At 37.9% G+C, this 21,389-nt stretch overlaps 1 protein-coding gene across 12 annotated transcripts in view; it reads right to left on the bottom strand.

Moving 5' to 3' along the window:
• The window catches only part of LOC141508835 (peptidyl-prolyl cis-trans isomerase H), a 215,584-nt gene that overhangs the window by 110,385 nt on the left and 83,810 nt on the right, over window positions 1-21,389 (bottom strand). For all 12 annotated transcript variants that reach the window (XR_012474522.1, XM_074217810.1, XM_074217798.1 and 9 more), the window contains 2 exons: window positions 11,875-12,054; window positions 5,361-5,570 (listed from right to left, as the gene is read on the bottom strand). Coding sequence is in view for 11 of the 12 variants with exons in the window: in XM_074217810.1 (XP_074073911.1) it covers window positions 5,361-5,570; window positions 11,875-12,054 (390 nt within the window). In the remaining variant the exon portion in view is untranslated. The remainder of the gene's footprint in view (window positions 1-5,360; window positions 5,571-11,874; window positions 12,055-21,389) is intronic.

The following is a 21,389-nucleotide window of genomic DNA, read 5'->3' as shown; positions in this document are numbered from 1 at the left end:
TATTTTTTTCTCTGGGGGAAGCCCTCAAATAATTATTTTATTTTAATACAGTCCTAAGATAACTTCAGGTTGGACAGCCCTGTTCTAGGATATTAGGGTGGTTTTCTAGGATAATTTCTTGTATGACATTTTCCAGGCTCTTTTTTTGATCATGGCTTTCAGGTAGACCAATAATTTATAAATTACCTCTCCAGGATCTATTTTCCATGTTTCTAAGAGGTACTTTACATTTTTTTCTATTTTTTTCAGCTTTTTGGTTTTATTTGATGGAAGTCCTGTAGGGTCATTAGTTTTCATTTGCCCAATTCTACTTTTTAGGGTTTTGTTTTCTTTAGTTAGTTTTTGTGTTTCCTTTTCCAGCTGATTAATTTTACTTTTGGAGGAGTTGCTTTCTTTTGTTCATTTGGTCAATTTTCTTTTAAAAGTTATTGTTTTCTTGAGTCAGCTTTTCATAATTCTCCTACATGACTTTCATTTCTTTTCTCCATTTTTCTTCTTCTCTTCTTTGGTTTTTATAATCCTTTAGAGTTTTTCTAAGAGGTCTTTTGAACCAATTCAAAAATTTGAGGTTTCACATCTGGGCATTTTGTCACTATCCTCTTCTGAGATGGCAACTCAGAATAGTAACTTTTTATGTTTAGTGCTTTTTTTAGTTTTTTCCTTATTTTGATAGTTGAGCTCTGCTTCTGGGACAAATGGAGCACAGTTCCAAATTTTTGTGCTGGGGCTGGGGGATCTGGTTCCTGGTTTACCCTTGCTTAGGAGTTTGTTCCAGGTTGGGGTATACCAACCCAATCTGGCCTATTGCACCAGCTATCAGGGGCCTGTCTTCCAAAATGGGGCTGGGATCCTTCCTATTGGACCATTGGCTTGTTGAGTTACAGACCTGAGCTGTGCTATGGCTAAGAGCCTCCACTGGCTTTCCAGTTCTCCACCTATACCAGATTGTATTCCCCTTTTACTCTGGTGAGACAGATGTTTATGAGGTTTCTTCATGATACCCTGAGTTGAGAACTTGATTCCCACTGCTTTTTTTTTCTGGGTTCCATTGCTTTAGGTTCTATTTAGAAATTTCATTTAAAATTGCTTCTGGAAAAACTTCTGGAGCCTCCTAGTTTCATATTGCCATCTTGGCTTTACCTCTGGAAGTCTGTCATTGTCTTCTTAACTCTGGTTGCCAATCTCTTCATTCAAACAAAATTGTTCTGAAATGATCAACAGTCACTTAAATATCACATCTCCTGGCCTTTTCTCACTCCTCATCCTTTTTGACCTCTCTGTGGCCTCTGACACTCCTCTCCAGGCTTTCATGATGATGCTCTCTCCTCATTTTTCTTTTGCTTATCTGACTTTCCTTTTCTGTTGCTTTTGCCGGATTCTTGTTCATGTCATGCCTGATAACAGTGGGCATCCCCCAAGGCTCTGTCTTGGACCCTTCTCCCCTTTTTTCAATATACTGTTTTGTTTCATCAGGTTCCATGAATTGATCATTTCTATGTAGATGACACTTAAATCTACCAGTCTAGCTCTAACTTCTCTCCTGGACAGTTAGGTGGCATTGGTCCTGGAGGCAGGAAGACTCATCTTCCTAAGTTCAAAACTGACCTCTGCTACTTCCTAGCTGTGTGATCCTGGATACTTGTTCAGTTTGCCTCATTTCCTTATCTATAAAATGCACTAAAGAAGGAAATGGCAAACCACTCCAGTATCTCTGCAAGGAAACCCCAAATGGGGTCACAAAGACTTGAACATGACTAAAAAACTGAACAACAACATCCCTCTTGACTTCCAGTCTTACATCACCAGCTGTCTTTTAAATATCTCAAACTGAATGTCCACTGAATGTCCCAGACACAGTCACCTCACTATTCAGTAATCTTCAGAGGCTCATTATTTGGGGGGGTCAAATTAAAATTCTGCTTAGTTTTCAAAGTCCTTCATAACCTGTCATTTTCTAGACTGCTGGCCCTCAGGAGGTTTATCCTCCTTTGAGATGAACCAGCTTTGGTCTTCATGCCTCTTCCTTCCCCTCAATATTCCTTGATTGGAGGGTGGAGAAGGTCAGCCTTCCCTTCATTTCCCCTCTAGCTCTACTCTCTTTTGAGTGTTGACTCTCCCATTAGATTGTGGTTTTCTCAAATCCAGATGAAGTAGGGGAAATATTGGACAGAGAAATGTGTTTTATAGTTATTAACCTGTAGCCTCTATACTGACCATGTATCTTTCTTTCCTTCCCCATCCCAGTGTCCAAGATATGAGATGAAGTCAATGAACTTTTAGTAAAGTCCCTTGCCCCTTCCTGGCAAGGATTCCTCAATCCCTGCCCCTAGGCACAAAACAAGCTTCTATCAACAAAACAATGGATCTCTGCTTTAGCATGACCTCATCTCTGCTCTATGCCTTCCTTAAAAGTTCAGTTCACTCTTCAGTTGAGCTGCTAGTCCTCCTTTGTAGGAGCCCTCCCTGGGGGAGCATCATCCCCCAAACTCTCCTGCCCCTATACCCTTCCTTACTGCTTATCCTTCTTTGGAGGAGCCCACTCTAGGGTAGCATGATCTCCTTACTCTTTGTTCTTCTCTAATACATACCTTGTCTATTACTTATGCTGCTTGTCTTCCTCTGGGAAGCTAGTCTGCTCCACAGTGTCATTCCCCCAATAGTCTCTCATATTCTTTCCTCCCTAGATCCAGGCCTGGGTTTCCCCTCTTACCTACGTGAGTATCCTTTCCTGAGAAAAGGAAAAACTAACTTTCATAGAAACATCAAACAACTCTCAATCTCACCTTGGTGACCCCAACAATCCACATCTTCCATGGAGACCCCAAAAGACTCTCAATCCTTGTGGAAACCATAACACCCTGCTTCCTATATCATATACCCTATAAAAAGTATGCTCCCCAACTACCTGCTGCTGAGTCTATTTTGACTCAACCTGTTCCTTCCTTCAATAAACAGCTTTACATTCCATTTGCCTCCACTGCCATTCTCCTTAAGCTGTGGAACTCACCTTTTGACCTTTCACTCCCTCTTAACTGTCCTTGATGTTCTCACTAGCCCAGTTTGTGGCTGTTTCTTTTTTGACTCATTATTTTGCTGCATCTTCAAGGAACCTAAGCTGTGAACTTGTGGACTAACCTGTAAACTTTCGGCAGTAACCTGAGAATCTTGGTTCTCAGGTGGGAATCTTTGAACTTTTGTAGTAGCTTTTAAACTTTTGGGCAACCTGTCAATTAAAATTTAAGCCTTTTCTCACCTCCTTTAATCAGAGAGTGTGGTGAATTCTTCACAAAATGAACCCACATCAATCTTTAAATCTCCCCTTCCCCCTAGCCCACTTCTCCCAGCTCCATCCTCAAGCCCCCTTTTCCTCTGAGGTTTTTCCATGGCTTCATTAATTGCTGAGTTTCCAAAGAGAAGAGGGTGGGAAAATTTGGGAAATTGTGCTCCCCAGAACAGGTTGACTTTAGCAAGGAATAAGCAAGTAAGCAAGGAATAAGAAGTAGAGAAGAACAAAGGAGCAGGGGATCATACTCCCTCAGAGAGGGCTCCTCCAAAATAGGACTAATAGCTCAACTGAAGAGCAAGAGAGGAGGTAATGAGAGATATGTAGATGAGGAGTATAGGTCAAAGCTTTAATCTTTTTAGGCTAAGGCATAAATCCATTGTTTTATTGATAGAGGTCTGTTTTGTGCCTGGAGGCAGGGACTGAAGAGTCCTTGCCAGAGAGGGGCAAGGTACTTTGCTAAAAGTTCATTGACCTCATCTTGTATTTTGGACAATGGGATGGGGGACGAAGGGAAGATACATGGTCAGCAAGGAGGGTACCAATTGATAACTATAAAACATATTTCTCTGTCCAATATTTTCCTTCTTTACAGGGTATGTCTTTTTTCTCAGCACTCAGCACAGTTAATCAATATTTATTGACTGACTGATTCATTCACTCACTCACTCACTCTGCTCCAGCCTTCTCAGGCCTTCCCAGGTACTCTGTCCCTGACTCCAAGTCCTGATGCTGGCCAGTCTCTCAGGCCTGGCTCCCTCTCCCTCCTCTCCTGCTCCAGTTACCCTGGCTTACTTGTCTTCCTTCAGGTCTCTGGGCAAAAGTCTTTTGTGATCCTTCTCAGTCAGGGCCTTCCTTTTCAGACACTCCCTCCCTTGCCACTCCTGTAAGCTGTGAGCTGTCCTCATAAAGCTGGGAATTGCTGGAGATGGGGATGGGTTTCTTTGGCCTTTCTTTTCACCCCCATGTTTAGGAGAGTACCTGCTACATAGCAGGTTGTAATATAAATTGTAAAACATTCATGATGAAATCTAGGTGACTTGATTAAGAGCCAAATCTTTGAATTTTAGTCAAAGAACTACTTTCTAGTTTTGATCCTACTTCAACCACTTGGGGAAACTCAATCTAAATTTTATTATAATTATTTACAATAATATTAGTTGACATATATATGTACATATATATACATATATGTGCATGTATATAAAACATTAATATACTTACATCCATTATTTGATTTGATCTTCAACAACCCTGAAGGTATTATTATTCCCACTTAGTAAATGAGATGAGAGTAAAGCCTGCAATGCTTCTCACATTTATACTTAACAATCAACCCTATATTATGGGTAGTATGCATTTCCCTATTTCAGATGAAGAAATTAAGGTTCAGTGAGTTGAAGTAATTAATCAAGATCACATCTATCTTAAGCATTGGGGTAAAGACTTGAGTTTGAGGCTCCTTTCAGTCTAAGTCTGGTGGTTGATGACAATATATTAGGAAAAAATACTTTTTAAGGTGAAAGTGCAAAATAAAACAAAGTAGGGGATAGCTTTGGAAAGGTCTGACTCTTTGATCTGTCCTAGGGTCTGTCAGATGGGAGACACACTAGACTTATTTTACCAAGCTGACAAAAGCAGAACCAGGAGTGGATGAAGCTGCAGAAGCTGTAAAACAGTAACTTCCCAATAGTTACATCTATCCACATGGAAAAGCTGCAATCATTTGCTGAAGAAGGGACTTTTCATGTATGAGTTAGAAAACATGGCAACAGTGGACCCTTCCAATTATATCACTCTTGATCCTATGAAGATCACATTTTGGCTTTAACAGATGCTGTTCTTTTAAATTCACAGAGGTGGGGAGGAGAGGCAGGGGGAAGGAAGAAAGGAAAACACATTCAGAATCTAGAAGATGTGGAGTATGGGGAGATGAAAAAGAGGCCAGATTCTAAGTATTTTTCCTGCAAATACCCAGGATTGATTCAAGTTATTGGAATCTTAAGACAGAGGATAACAGTGATAGTTTCCAGGGCCTAGTTATTAGAAAAGATCAAATGTGAATGACTATAATTACCTTTTTCTCTGCACAAGCCATTCTGGTTTTCTCATTAGCAAGTTTTTCATATAAATTGCCTTGTGACTGAATATTCTTGGATTGTTCAAGTATTTCTTGTTCTAGCTCTCTTACTTTTTGTTGACTGTCTTCCCAGTTTGCTGTGATGGAATAACACATAGTTGTGCTATCTAGCAGTTTCTTCTGGGTCTGCTTCAATTCAGCTTTGATCTAGAATTGGGAAATAAAAATGACAATCTTGGCACAGGTCAGATTTCAGTATTCTAAGAAAAATATTTCAAAAAACATCAAATAAATCTTTTCTCAGGTAACTGAGAAAAAGAATCTTTTCAGAAAGTTTCTGTGATAAAGGTCTTATATCCAAGTTACATAAGGAACTGATTCAAATTTATAAAAAGCAAGACTCATTCCCTAATAAATAAGTGATGAAAAGATATGAACAAGCAGTTTTTCAAGTAAACATCCAATCTACCTAACTAGTATATTAAAAATGTTCCAAATTATTAAGGATTAGAAAAAAAAAAGCAAATGAACATAATTATGATATTCTACTGCATATCCATCAAATTAGCAAACTAAAATCACCAAAAAGTCAATATTAAGTTACTACAGGCAAAAAGGTATTGCTAATAGAGCTGGGAATTGGTCCAATCATTCTGGAAAGTAATTTGAAACTATGCTTCCCAAGTCACTAACCTATTGCATACTCTTTGACCTAGTTATAACACTACAGGTATAACTTTTTTTTTTTTTGCTGTAGCACAAAGAACTAAAAAAAAAGAAAGAAGACACTTGTTTATAAACATATTTATAAGAAGCCCTCTGGTATAGCAAAGAACTGAAAGCTGAGGGAATACCCATCAACTAAAGAATGACTAGGGGCCACTACGTGTAGTGTCTATGAGTACAGGCCCTGGGGTCAGGAGTACCTGAGTTCAAATCTGACCTCAGACACTTTAATACTTACCTAGTTGTGTGACCTTGGGCAAGCCACTTAACCCCATTGCCTTGCAAAAAAAAAACCCTAAAAAATTTTTTTAAAAAAAGAATGGCTAGGGGGCAGCTAGGTGGCGCAGTGGAAAAAGCACTGGCCCTGGAATCAGGAGTACCTAGGTTCATATCCAGTCTCAGACACTTAATAATTACCTAGCTGTGTGGCTTTGGGCAAGCCACTTAACCCCATTGCCTAGCAAAAACCTAAAAAAAAAAAATGGCTAAACAAAGTCTGATAACATTTTTTTTGTGCTGTGAGAAAAGAAAAAAGGGATGGTTTCAAAGAAATCTGGATCTTTGTGAACTGATGCATGGCAAGGTGAGCAGGACCAGAAAAACAATTTCTACAATAACAATAACATTGTAAAGACAATTTTGAAAGACCTAATAAATCTGACCGATGCAATTTTGAAAGATTTTAAGAATCCTTTTATGATGAAAGCATGCTATCTACCTTCTGACAAAGAGATGATGGACTCAAGTTAACATGTAGGAATTTATTTTGCTTGATTACGTATATTTTTTGGTTTGGGTTGGGTCTTTTTTAGATTTTATATATATATATATATATATATTTGTTACAATGGCTTTTTTTCTCAGTTGGGGTGATGGGGCAATGGTGAGGAACAGGAGCTAAGTACAGAGTTGCAAATAAGAAAAATAGTATAAAGAAAAAAGAATTTAACACATTAAAACAGATTTTTGGGTATGCACAAAAGAGAATAAAAAGAAGTCCAGTGGGAATCACAGATAGACTAATTTTGAAAGTTACAAATTAAATTTATTACATGCTTAAAAAGCAAAACAAATTGTACATAATAGAAATTCATTATTTTGTGTATAATCTTTTCTTTTTATTCTGTTCTGAAGTACTCATTTTATTTCATGTTTGTTAAGTTCAAAAATTTTTAAATGGGAGAAAAAACCCAAAAAACTGAACTACATTTTTCTTGAATGTAAGCCAAAAACAAATACCAATCTATACTCTAGTAACACATACTGTAAATTACTTAGCCAGACAGAGTAAAGGAAAGATCTGATAATGTGCTCAAGGAATACCAAATATATCTAGGAATTAATTTACCTACAAAACTTTCCTTTGAAAGAAATGAACTCCTAATGTTGTTGCTTCATGACTGATTGCATTGCTGCAGGTTTTTGGAAATTTCTTATCTCTGCTTCAATCTCTATGCTATTAAAAAATCTATGATGAGCTATTAAAATGTGTGTACTAGTACTGGATCCAGTTTGAAGGAGGATGACTAAGTGAAAACCTCCGAGGAAAACTATAGCATTGTGAGGTATTTCTATAAAATCAGAGGGATTACTGTGCCAGAGTGAGATTTCTGATCAAGCCTTAAGAGAGGTATTGGTTTATTAGAGAGAGAATGAGAGCAAGTCTCAGGATCAGAGAGTCCTTAAATATCTTATACATATGAGGAGCAGCTGTGAAAAACAGCTTTTATATCCTTCTTTTGTACTAAAATCCTGAAGATGGAGTCTTTGAAGGGGACCATTGACTAAGAACGCCTCAGCCACAAAAGGAATGGGGTATAGGAGCCCGCCCAGTGGTTCCCAGGCTCACTAGATGACTGATAGCTCTTCTGGCTATGTTCCTCAGCACCACCTGGTGGTTATATACTGAGGATGGAAGAAAAGGAAAATAATAAATATAAAAATTCAACATGATCTTGTGAAAACAGTCATAAAAGAAGCTGGTGAGGGAAACTAAGGACAATAAAAGAGGCAGAGTTTGTTGTTGCTACTTTTTCCTCATTTGGGAGAAAGACAAGGATCAAAGAAAGGATAGAACCCTCTACTTTGGAGCAAATGATGACATAGACCAGAGAAGGTAGAGTGGCTCAGTTTTTATTTTGCTTCTCAGGAGAAAAGGGAAAGTTGATACTCAGAATAAATATTGTAAGAGAGTGGTTCATTGCCCTTGATGAATTCAAATCATGCAGATCAAATGGATCATATTTTGGGAGTTCTCAAAGAAGAGACTGCTAAACTACTTTCAGTCAGGGTGCATTCTAAATGTCCCCAATCCACAGTGAGGGAAACATCACTATTATCCTTTATTCTTGTTCCCCTAGTCCTATACAATGTCTTATAACAATCAATGTTATACAGATCTTTCACAGTCCCAAATGTACAGGTGAAAATTACAACTGCCCACAGATTTATGCAGATTCAACAAAATATTTTACAAAGTTTACCAAAGATTGCTGTTTTACTAGGGCCTATCTTGACGGCTTTACACAATCTAAAGGCAGTAAGGAAAAGACTAAGAAAATTTATCTGCTTCTCTTCAAAAGAAACCTGGCCTGAGTGTGAGATTTAGGATCTGTGGGTGATGAAAAGTCATCTCCTTATCCTCAGGTGAAAAATGAGGATTCACCTAGCACATTGTGCTATCCAAAATGGGATTTAGACACAAATTCTAGGTGTCTCTTCCTACATAGGACATACCCAGTCTAATGGAGAGGCAACAGGCAAACTATGATATAAACAGGATAAATAGGAGATAATCTCAGAGGGAAGATACTAAGATTCAGGAGAATGGAAGGCATTTTTTCTGAGGTAGAACTATAACCAAGACTTGAAGCAAGTCAGGGAAGTTAGGATGAGGTGGAAGAGAGTTCCAGCCAGGCAGAAAATACAGTATTGTACAAAGAAAGGCAATAAGGCCACTGCCACTTGATGACAGAGTACAAAGAGAAGAGGTATGAGGTATGAGAAGACTGGAAAGCTAGGAAGAGGTCAGATTAAATAGGGTTTCAAATAACAAATAGATGATTTTATATATTAGATCCTGGAGGTATTAGGGAGCCACTGGAGTCTATGAACAGGGAGTGATATAGATCTAAGTTTTAGGAAGATCAATTTAACAACTAAGCGGAAGACACACTGGAGCAAGAAGAAGGGATCCCTGAGCCAGGGAAGTCAAAAAGCAGACTCTTGCAAGAGAAGGCCTGTACTAAGTTGTCAGGGGAGAGAAGGGGATGTTTCAAAAGTAGAAAGAAAATAATTGGAAATGGAGGATGAAAGAGTGAGGAGTTGAGGATGACCCCTGGGTTATGAGCCTGGGTGACTGTGAGGATGGTGGCATCCCTGAGAATAACTGGACATCAGGAAGAAAAGAGGCTATTGGGGGAAAGATAATAAGTTCAGTTTTGGAAATCCAGTTTGAGATGGCTAAAAGATACTTGGCAATATAGGACTGGAGGTCAGGAGAGAAACTGAGGCTGGACCAATAACTGAGAGTTACCTGTATAGAGGTGAAGCCATGAGCATTGATGAGATCACCAAATGAACTGTATAGTAGCAAAAGAGCAAAGGGCCCATAGTAGAGCCTTGTTATTGTGCATGGCATGAAGGAAGATCCAGCAAAGGAAACAAAAATGAAAGGTCATTTAGGAAAGAGAAAAACCAGGGGAGAGCAGTGTCACAAAAACCAGAAAAAAGAAAGTATCAAGGACTGGCCATCACCATCAAAAGTTGCAGAAATATCAAGAAGGGTAACAATTGAGAAAAGGCCATTAGATCTGGCATTTAAGAGTTCATTAGTAAACTTTAGAAAGAAAGCCAGGTTGCATAGAGTTAAGAAGAGTGTGAAAATAAAAGAAATGGAAATACTTAGTGTACCTTCTTTTTCAAGGAATTTAGCTCCAAAAAGGTAAGAGATAAAGGATAATAGCTAGCATAATAATAATGTTTGTCCTTTATTCTCTCTTTTTTTTAATTTTTAGGTTTTTGCAAGGCAAATGGGGTTAAATGGCTTGCCCAAGACCACACAGCTACATAATTATTAAGTGTCTGAAACTGGAATTGAACCCAGGTACTCCTGACTCCAAGGCCGCGGCTTTATCCACTACACCACCTAGCCACCCTGTCCTTCATTCTCAAAGAAAACATGATCTCAGAGAGTTGATGCCATGACAAGCACATGAATTGAATTTAAGTGAGGGGGAGCTGTGCTAAGTCACTAGCCTCACTTTCTCCTCTGGAGCCATCTGGGTCTGTGTCCAGATAGGAATCAGGATGATTGGAGATAATCTTGTATGTGAGACAATCAGGGGTAAGTGACTTGTTTAAGGTCACACTGCCACCTAGCTGCCCCATAGATAGCAGGTATGAATGAATCAAATGAGGGTTTTGTGATGATGGAGAAGATATGGGCATGTTGGTAAACATTAAGAAAGCAACCACTAGACAGAGCACAGTCAAAACCTAATGTAGGGATGACAGAGGGGGCAATCTGTTGCAGAAGAGAGCTATACTCTTTTTTTACCATCTTGATTTCTTGGTGAACCAATTCAACTCTAAATTGTCCTCTTTTCTCAAGACTCCCTTTCCCCTCATTCTATCACCAAGATGAGTCTTAGACCTCAGTTATTCCCACCATCCATTTCCTTAGCATTGAACAAAGCTGAGGAAAATCATAAAACCATGTTAACTGAGTATGCTACAAATATGTTACATAATCTTACTGGACCCTAATCCATTTAAGTTTCATTAATAAGGTATAATGCCACTCAAATCAGAGAATTTTCCAAAGCTTTTGAGTCTTACATTTCGAACTGCCTACTAGACATCTCAAAATACAGGTCCTTTAGGTATCCTACATTCATTGTGTCTAAAACTGACCCCCCCCATCCCAGGTCTCCCCTCTTTCAAAATTCTTTATTGCGTCAAGAGCACCACCATCCTCTCAGTCACCTAGGCTCATGACAAACATGTCTTTCTTTACTCTTCCCTCTCTCATCTCCCATCCTTAAATCATTGTCAAGACACATTTATAGTATCTCTTCTATACTCTTCTCTCCTTTTACAATGCCATGACCCTTTTACTGGCCTTCATCATCTTGCTCCTGTATTATTACAACAACCTTCTATCATTGGCCTGCCTGCCTCAATTCTCTCCCTACTTCATCCTCTAATTGATCTTCCTAAGGCACAGATCTTACCATGTCAACTACTCCATCCCCATTCAAAAAACTCCAGTGGTTCAAGGATCAAACATAAATGCCTCTATTCAAAGCTCTACACCTGCCCACCCCCCCCTGCTTTTCTGGGCTCCTATCCTGTACTCTGCTAATCATGCCACTGGGTCCCTTTTCTGTTCCTCACAATCATCTCTTGCTTCTGGGCATTTTTCTTGGCTTCCTTCAAGTTAAAGCTAAAATCTCCCTCCTCTATAAGAAGTCTTTTCATATCTCCTTTAAAATGAATGCCCTTTCTCTCTTATCTCCAACCTATCCTTGATTTATTTGATAACACATAATTGTTTGCAAGGTGTTTCCCCATTAGACTGTAAACTTTTTTTTTTTAAGGATTTTGCAAGGCAATGAGGTTAAGTGGCTTGGCCAAGGCCACACAGCTAGATAATTATTTAGACCGTAAACTTCTTGAGAGCAGGGACTGTCCCTAGATCTCAGCACACAGTAGGGGCTTAATAAGTGCTTGCTGACTGAGCAGCACATTGTCCCTATTGGTTAAGTAAGGGAACTCTGCTTACCCTAACGTTCTCTTCCTCAAGCAAGTTATTATGCTGCTTTAAATCAAAGCTTTTTGTCCGTTCAAACTGAAGCTCTCTTTCAGCAGAGTTGCACAGGCATTGAACTCTTTGCAAGTTCTGTCGAAGCTTCTGCAAATCTTCTTCTTGCTGCTGGTATCTTAATCTTTTCTCCATTGAACTCTGCATGAAGGAAGAAAAAGTTTTCAGAGGAAATAAGGAATAAAAAGTAAATAAGCAAATGCAAATCACAAACAAGTAGGCTGGCTGATCATTTGTTAGACAAGCATAGTCCAACTAAATGATCTCATTATTATCCATACTTGGATCATTTACATTTCAGTTTATTCATTTTTTTAAAAACCACCTTGCTTTTCAAGCTTACTGTTGGTAGCACCTACTATTCTTTTTTTTTTTTCTTTTTTTGGTTTTTGCAAGGCAAATGGGGTTAAGTGGCTTGCCCTAAGGCCACATAGCTAGGTAATTATTAAGTGTCTGAGACTGGATTTGAACCCAGGTACTCCTGACTCCAAGGCCGGTGCTTTATCCACTACGCCACCTAGCTGCCCCAGCACCTACTATTCTTAAGACTTTTTTGACTTCTTGTCTGTAGAGAGAAAGCTGTTTTAAATTTTCCCTTCCAGATATATTCTAAGAAAGGAGTATACTGAGAGGGAACAGGAAATGGGTAAGATTGAGAGGGTGAGCTGGAAATGGGAAGGGGAGCAGGAAGGGAAAGGAGCATAAGTACCCTTATTATCAATCTCTATTGAGTCAGATCTGCAATGGGAATGCTTTATTTTTTAAAGTAAATTTGCAGTATAACAGGATATCTATATTGGAATCTATATATATAGATTCCAAAAGATAAATTTGGAGGAATTATCTATCATTTAAAAATAGCCATACTTCTGGTCCCTTTTATTAGTATGAAAAAATAGAAAGGGACACTTATAGTCATTTATTGTATTTATCCTGCCCCTGATATTTTCACCCTGAAGTGGGAGAACTGGAGATATTATAAGAGCAGGTAGACCCCTAATCTACCATGAACTTCATCTTCTACTTTTAACATTTCATTAGTGGAGGTATTCCCTCCACTTAATCAGAATATTCTCTTTATTTAAGTAGATAATGATTTCAGGGGTTCCTAAAGTCAAAAAAATCATTATTCTTTGGCCAATCTGGTAATAAAATATCTTTGACTTTAGTTGGGTTAATCTTCAGACAGGAGACAAAGCAGTCTGCCACTGGGTCAATATTCAAAGCCTTTCCAGCTTAGTAGACCCTACTAGAGCTGCTCCAGAGGCAAAAACCTTTTAGAACCTAGGATCATGTCCACACCATGATGAGGTAGTAGAAAAAGACTTTAGTAGAGGTACCTTCATTTTAGAAAGGGGGAAAACACAAGTAAGGAATTAAAAGATTGTGTAAGAAAAAATTAGTATACAAAAATAAGAGAATGCAAGACTATGTATCCATGTGGCAGAATTCCAGAATCAAGTTCCCTGTCACTTCCCTTTTTGCCAGCAAGGATATAGCAATGGGAATGAGCACCTATTCTTATAACCTATACTTTTCTTATTAGCAGTAAGTCATTAACTCTTGGACCAGTTGTTCTGAATATAATTACTTAATTATAGGCATGAGGATTTATAAGAGTGTATAGACCAATGCTAAGGCAGGCAAACATAGCCACCCACGATGAAATGCCTAACTTTAAGTGGTTTTGAAATAATGTTAGGCTCTGGCTCTCTCCAAATCCTTTCTGAATCCATTTCCTTTTCTCCCTAGGCCTCCAAAAAGTCTATACTGGGGAAAGGGAAGGGGATAAGCATTTATACATATCAGACGATATATATTTGACAACTACATATCAGACATTGAGCTAAGCACATTATAGATCTCATCTGATCTTCACGACAAGGTAGGTGCTGTTATTATCTCCATCATAAAGTTGAGGAAACTGAGGTCCAGGATCTCACAGGAAATGTCTAAGGCAAGATTTGAACTCAAGTCTTTCTGATCCAAGCCTAGCACTGTGTATCTACAATGGCACCACACAGAGTTGACACTAAATAATCTATTTCTTTTGCATCTTCTCTTAGTCAAATATCTCTATATTATAATTTATACTTCTGCTCAAATAGAATGTTGCATCAAACCATGCTTTTATGAGTCCCAGTAAATTAGATGGAATCCCAGCTTTTACTGATTTTTTCCCTCTGTTTTAGCTTTCCCTTTCTTGACTTCTCCTGGGACCTGAGAACACTTTAATCTAATAACTCTGGTGTCTTTTTAGTCATTATACATCAAAACTTACGAACTCAACATTATTAACATTTACAATTACTTAATCTATAAGTACCGATGCCAGAATGCAACATTTGGTCTGAACTAATGGGATCACAAAATGGCACAGAAAATGTAAATGGGCAGACAAAAGGAGAGCTTTTTATTCATAGGAAAAGAATGGAAAGAGATTTTAATGTTCATTTCTTTTCTTTACAAATTTTAGGCTTGGGACTCAAGTACTTTTTGGTCCAAGGGAAGAACTGCTACAATCTTAGCTCCCCATTCTACTACTTCACAGATCTATGGATCTCACATCATATGAGTAGTCTGGGTTTAGAAATAAAGAGGAAGTGGGGAGAGAGTCAGCCAGCTAGGGATAGAGCAATGACTATTAACTTGCTCTTCCCTATCCCTCAAGCTAGGGCCAAGGAATAGGAATAGGAAACTTTCAGAATTGCTTGGGGGAGGCCAAGCCTGAACCTGCAAACTGCAAACCTGCAAATAAAGCCTGTTGGGATTTGTTTTTGCTCACCTCTCAAAGCAAGGAAATATTCAGGAAATCACTGAATAATCCAAATTGCTGAAAAGTATATATAAATCTGGAGAATAGATCATGATGTGGCAATTTTAGGATTATAAACATTTCTACCAAAAATAATAATAATCAGAATCACAGAATAAAAAATATCCACTAGAATATATTTAAAAAAAAAAAACAGTCGGCTATTTTTTGCTTGAAGACCAACAATGAAGGGATGACATTGCCTCCATAAGGAACTCATCCCATTTTGAATCATATCCCCCACCCACTAATATTAAACCCATATTTTCCTCTTTGCCACCTCTGTCTACTGTTCCAAATTCTACCTTGTGAGGACAAACAGAACAAGTCTATACTCCACAAGATAACTCATCAGTGACTTAAATATAGTTACTATGACCTCTCTCTACTACCCTCTTCCTCCTCTGGCCCAATCTTCTCTTGTCCAGGCTTATAACAGCTCCAATTCCTTGAATAGATCCTCAGATAGCATGGAATTGAGATCTTTCATCATATTGTTTGCCTTCTTTGGACATTCCAGTTTATCAGGGTCCTTCTTAATCTGTGGCACAATACTGTAGATATGATCTAACTAGAGCAGAGTATAGAGGGATTATCCTGGAAGATCTTGATGAAGCAGAGAAAAAAAGAAGTTTAAGAAGAAAGAATGGAGGGGTGGCTAGGTGGTGCAGTGGACAGAGCACCAGCCCTGGAGTCAGGAGTACCTGAGTTCAAATCCGGCCTCAGACACTTAATAATTACCTAGGTGTGTGGCCTTGGGCAAGCTACTTAACCATGCCTTGCAAAAAAAAAAAAAGAAGAAGAAGAAAGAATGGGTCAAAAAAGAAAGAATGGAACAGCTCTCTGTGGTCTTTCTTCTATCAGATATCATTATCCTATCTAGTCCAAGTTGTGACTGAATTCTTTCTTTCATCACATAATTACAGGTCTAGAGTTAAATAGTATCTCAGAAGCTATATCAGAAGTCCATAACCAATATTTAACAGATGAAGACAATGAGTTGCAATGATGTCTAGTGATTTGCCCAAGATCATGCAGCATGTCTCACAGGTAGTGATCTTCTACTTTCTCTGAATAAATTTAAAAACCACATTTTTTCACCATCCTCAGCTCAAGACAAGTGTTGTTACTCCTGAAATTTTGCCCCACTTCTAGCCATTATCTGCTACTTGTCCCTGTTTTCATTTTCTGCATATATCCTTTTAAAACTTGAAATATATATTCTATTAAAACTAGAAATACAAAGACAGATAAGGATGGCATTATATTGTGTTGAAAGTGTTCTAATACAAATCTTAAATACATAAACCCCTAATAATTCTACAGTAAAACTCCAAATCCTTGCAAGAAGAAACAAATTTTTAAGAATGACTGTATAAGGAAATAATTCATAGCTAGAAGACTGTAAGTGCATATTACCCAATGCAGCAATGGCCAAAAGACATAAATAATTTACAAAGGAAAAAAACTGTGAAGAGTTACATGAAAAGATGATCAAACAAGTACTAGAATGGCAAATTCAACTTTTTAAAAAGATAAACTACAATGTTGGTGAGAAAAAGAGACTCTTAAAATATCTTTGGTAATACCATAGACTGATAAAAATTTTGAAGATCAATGCATCTCCACTCAGTAGTTCTGCTTCTAGAACTTGATCCTCAAAACACCATAATAAGAACAAAATGATTGACAGCTGTTATACAAACAACAATTGGAGAAAGGCTGAACAAAGATGTAGCAAGAGTGAGCATAACTTCTGATTTGCTCTGCTAGGGCCTCTCCCATGGAGTTGGACAAGCCCTTTGTTGGAATGACACAGTTCTCAGGAACTGGGGGCAGGGAATATTGAAAATGGTTTGGGAGATGTTAGGGAGATAGGTGTTGTGGAAGAACCACCTTCACCACCCCCAAAAAAGCACATGGAAGTTGAAGATGCATCTAAGGACCAGGCTGCCGTCTTCTACCTATATTTTCTCCCTGAGCACCAGAGTTCCAGATTTGTGTTTTTACTGAGCAGAAGGAAGAGGATTTCTGTAATGGCATCTTTCTTGAAGGAAAAGATGACCACTATCAGGATCAACATCTATTTGAAGTACTAAAGGAAGCCATATCTAGCGAGGCAGGAGATCTAGACCTAGTGAGTGAGGCAAACCCAGGCTTCATGAGTGATAAGCAGTTAATCCCATTTAAATGTCTTCACTTTTTGGAAATGTCACTTGTGTAATGCCATATGAGATATTTTGTGTTTTCTGTATTCATATACATATTTTTTAGTTCTTTTACATTTTATGCAGTTTCTTTGGTGGAGAAAATAAATAATTGTCCTATACCTGATACCCATAATGCACACTAAATACTTTTTGTATGAGAGATCTTATTACACCCATTTTCAGAAGCCTCTACTTATGATGATGCCTATTGTTTCTTGGGGAAAGAACAGAACAAGAGAAGGAGGAAAACTTGTCTCTACTTTGGGGTGGACCCTCACCTCAGTATGAATCCATGACCCTATGAATTCAGAATCCGTTCTCTTCGGGCCCACAGGGCTGTGGGGTATAAATATAATATTGTACCATAAAAATGATACATATGAAGTATACAATAAATATAAGACCACCTAGATGAGATGGTGCAGAATAAAATAAGCAGAAAGGATATATATATATATATATATATATATATATATATATATATACCAACCATACTATATAGATGAAAAGGATTAAAGACCATATTTTAAAATCTTTCCTTTGCCATTTACTACCTTGTGACTTTGGGCATGTCACTTCACTTCTGTTTACCTCCGTTTCCCTATTTTCAAAATGAAGGGGCTTGATGGGGTTAGGACAGTCTCTAAATTTCCTTCAAGATCCAAATCTCTGATCCTATGAAAAATGGCAGAACTTTAGGAAGAACAAAATAAAAAGGCATTCTTTGTTGTTAACTTGATATTTTGTGCTTTATTTATCTGATTGTTTTTGCTAGAGGTATTTATAATAAAAATATTCTGGGACCAGTCCACTGTTCAATATCCATGCAATGATAGAACAGCTCTGTGAGCTATCTATAAAATTGAATATCAGAGTCTATATACAAAAGGTTTTTTTTAACCACTTGGTTTTTTCTTGTGCACCATTAGGTAAAACTCTTTTGAATGACTGTGAATTTCATTTAGACAGTTCTGCAATATTCCAGTCAGCACAATGCCATCTACAAGCACAAACATATGAAGGACCTTCCCATCTAGAGAAAACCCTTTTTCTGGGGAAAAAAGTATTACTCTATTAAAATTGATACTCAAAATGATGACTCCAAATTAAATTATGTTCAATAATTTCTGCTAAAGAATACAGGGAAGTTTGTAGTTCATTTCAGAAAAATGTTTATTCAACTAAGTTAACATATAACAAATCTCAAGGTTTTAAGACTAAGCCTTTTTATTTTACAAAAATGCAGTGTGTGTTCTACTCATAAGAGCAATAGATTTGAAGAATAATGGGTTTCAGATCCCAATTCTGAAAGTCACTAGCTAGGCAGTACTGGGCAAGTCCCTTCATCTCTCTGGGTCTCAGTTTCCTCATCTGCAAAATAAGGTAAAAATACATGCAATGTACACCTCAGAGATTTATCACAGGGAAAATTTAACTGGAAAATCTCATTATATTCAATGAATCTTATCTTATAATTAAAAAAGCTATACAAAATGTAATGAAAATGATGTTTGCATTTCCCATGATGAATTAGACATAACTTTTTAAAAACTGTTCTAACACTGATAGTGGGGATGTTAATTGGTTCAACAATTCTGAAAAACAATTTGAAATTACACAAAAAAGTCACTAGATTATTCGAACCCATTTACCCAGAGATGTAATTGTTGGACATATTCCCTAAGGAGATGAGGAGACAGAAATAAATAATATCAGACTATTCATAATAAGGCTTTTATGTGGTAGCAAAAAAAAATGAGAAAGTGAGAGCTTCTAAAACTAAGAGTTAGCTAAACAAATTGCAGTGTATATAAATACCAAGGAATATTACTGCATCACAACAAATGACAAAGAATTCAGAGAAATTGTGAATAAAAATCATTACAATTAACACAGAAGAAATGCATAATTAAACAAAACAGAATGCTGTGTAACTAATGACCAATATAGACTTTGTCAATGATGAGGAAGTATACCTCTCTCCTTTCTCTGGAGAGAAGACCATGGCTGCAGAATGTTATATACAGTGTCAGATGTGAACCCTAAATCCATTGGTTTTACTTAACTATTTTTCATCATACAAATAAAACTCTAAAGCTAAAATGAGCTGTCAAATCAAATGAATGGTCTTGTCTTAGATCTCATTCTTCTTGACCTCTATAACATTTAACAACCTTAAGTACCCACTGCTCCTACCTGTTTTTTCATTTCTAGGTTTCATGATCTTGTTCTTTTATCCAACCTGTCTGACCATCCCTTCTCAGTCTTCTTTGCTGGCTCAACATCTATGTCATGATCTCTAATTGTTTGATTATTTGGCCTTTTTTCTTTCCTGTCTATACCTATTCACTTGATGACTTTATCCACCGTTATGATGTCTTTCAAACTAATCCTTGTATATCTCCTAAGCTCTAGTCATACATCAACAACTACCTGTTGGACATTTCACATTGGAAATATTATAAGCATCTCAAAATCAATATGTTCAAGATAGAATTCATCTTTCACCACCTTTCTTTTGAACTTCTTTATTATTCTCAACCACTATCACCTATTTGCGTTTCTTAATCAGGACTAGAAATTGGGTTGGGGTCTGAGACATATTCAAGGGATATTGTGATGGTAAAAAAAAATGGCAACTGACTGGATTTGTGGGATGAATGTGTGATGATTGAGATTATGGACTATATTGTTTGGTGTTATGGTTCTAAGGCAAATGGGGTTAAGTGGCTTGCCCCAAGGTCACACAGCTAGGTAATTATTAAGTGTCTGAGACCGGATCTGAACCCAGGTACTCCTGACTCCAGGGCCGGTGCTTTATACACTGTGCCACCTAGCTGCCCCAGGGACAGCCTATTCTTCTCCACTGCTCTGACTCATTCTGATCCTGTGTCAAACATGTGAACATCCTCAGCTTCTGAAGAGATAATGCTTCTGGCCAACTATAGTAACCATGTACAGCTACTCACTCTTGGGAGTCCCCATTTATCATCTCAGACCCCAACCCAATTTCTAGTCCTGATTAAGAAACACTTCCACTTGAGACTTGATATCATAGGTGATAGTGCAGAATTTCTCACCGTATCTATTGATGGGGATGTGAGTGACCTGGCCCTGTATGACAAGATTTCAGTCTGTTTTGGAATTTTGTGAATGTTACTTTTATTTTTTTTGTGTTTGCTGTGCAATAAAGCTCATGTTTGAACCAGGCTTTTGAATACCAATTTTGGGCACAAATAGTCCATGTGAGCACCTGGTATGGGTACTCTAGACTTACGTATGCCATGTTTCCTTTGATCTATTTCAGTTCTGCAGATGAGAAGGGGTCTCAGTGAGTACAGAAAAAAAGAGATGGACCTCTCTGGTGATGAAGGGGGCTCACAAAGCAAGAAGGAAATATTTACAAGGGGACAGGGCTGGGACAGTTCAGTTGGCACTTCTGCTTCAAATGGCCTTTGTATCTCTCTTCTCAGATCATTAGGATATGAGTGTTCAGAATGAAAATGTGTTCCAAGAATATAAGAAAGAAGGGAAAAGACTGCAAACAAATGGGGGAATTCAAATTGGAACAGGATAAGGAGGAAAGATGTATTCAATTAATGAAGTGATAATGGGGGTGAGAGCTTAATGTCCCTTCTGAGTCAGACCAGACTCAGTGGCAATATCACCTATCTGGCCCCTCTGACTCCTACTTCCACCATCCTAATTCAAGTCTTCCTTGCCTCTAACCTAGCCTACTGTAAGAGCATAATTGGTTTCTCTTTTCTCCAGTCTTTTCCCTCTCCAATCCTTCCTTCATGTAGTTGTCATAATATTCTTCCTAATTCTCAGGTTTAAATCGCTCCTCTACATTCAGTATCTCACCATTGCCTAAAGAATAAAAAGCACACTCCTTATTCTAGCATTCAAGGCCCACCACAAAGCTCCCTATTTGATCTAATCTCCAGTTATATCCTTGCCCACAGAAGGGCCCCAGTTTTCCATCTCACACCTCATCTGTTCCACACTTTCACTCACCAACCAATGATTAATTTTTTAATTTAATATCTATTTATTCTCATTTTGTACAATTTTTATGCATTAATATTCTTGTTTAAGAATAAACAAAATAGCCCCCAAAATATACTCACTTGAATGATAAAGGAGAGAGAAAAAATTAAAATTAAAATAAAAAAATAATAGTAGTAATTGTAGTTATGGCTAGGTGGTGCAGTGGACAGAGCACCAGCCCTGGAGCCAGGAGCACCTGAGCCCATATCAAGCCCCATACACCCAACAATCACCCAGCTGTGTGACATGCAAGCCACCCCAACCCCACTGCCCTGCGTAAACCAAAAAAAAAAAAGAAAAAAAAAAGACCTAAAATAAAATAAAATAGTAATAATAGTAGGGGTAGCTAGGTGGCGGACAGAGCACTGGCCCTTGAGCCACGAGCACTCAGGTCCGAATCC

Source organism: Macrotis lagotis, chromosome 1 (genome assembly GCF_037893015.1).
Source record: "Macrotis lagotis isolate mMagLag1 chromosome 1, bilby.v1.9.chrom.fasta, whole genome shotgun sequence".
NCBI classification, from domain to species: Eukaryota; Metazoa; Chordata; class Mammalia; order Peramelemorphia; family Peramelidae; genus Macrotis; species Macrotis lagotis.
This window is presented reverse-complemented; position numbering and strand designations above follow the sequence as displayed.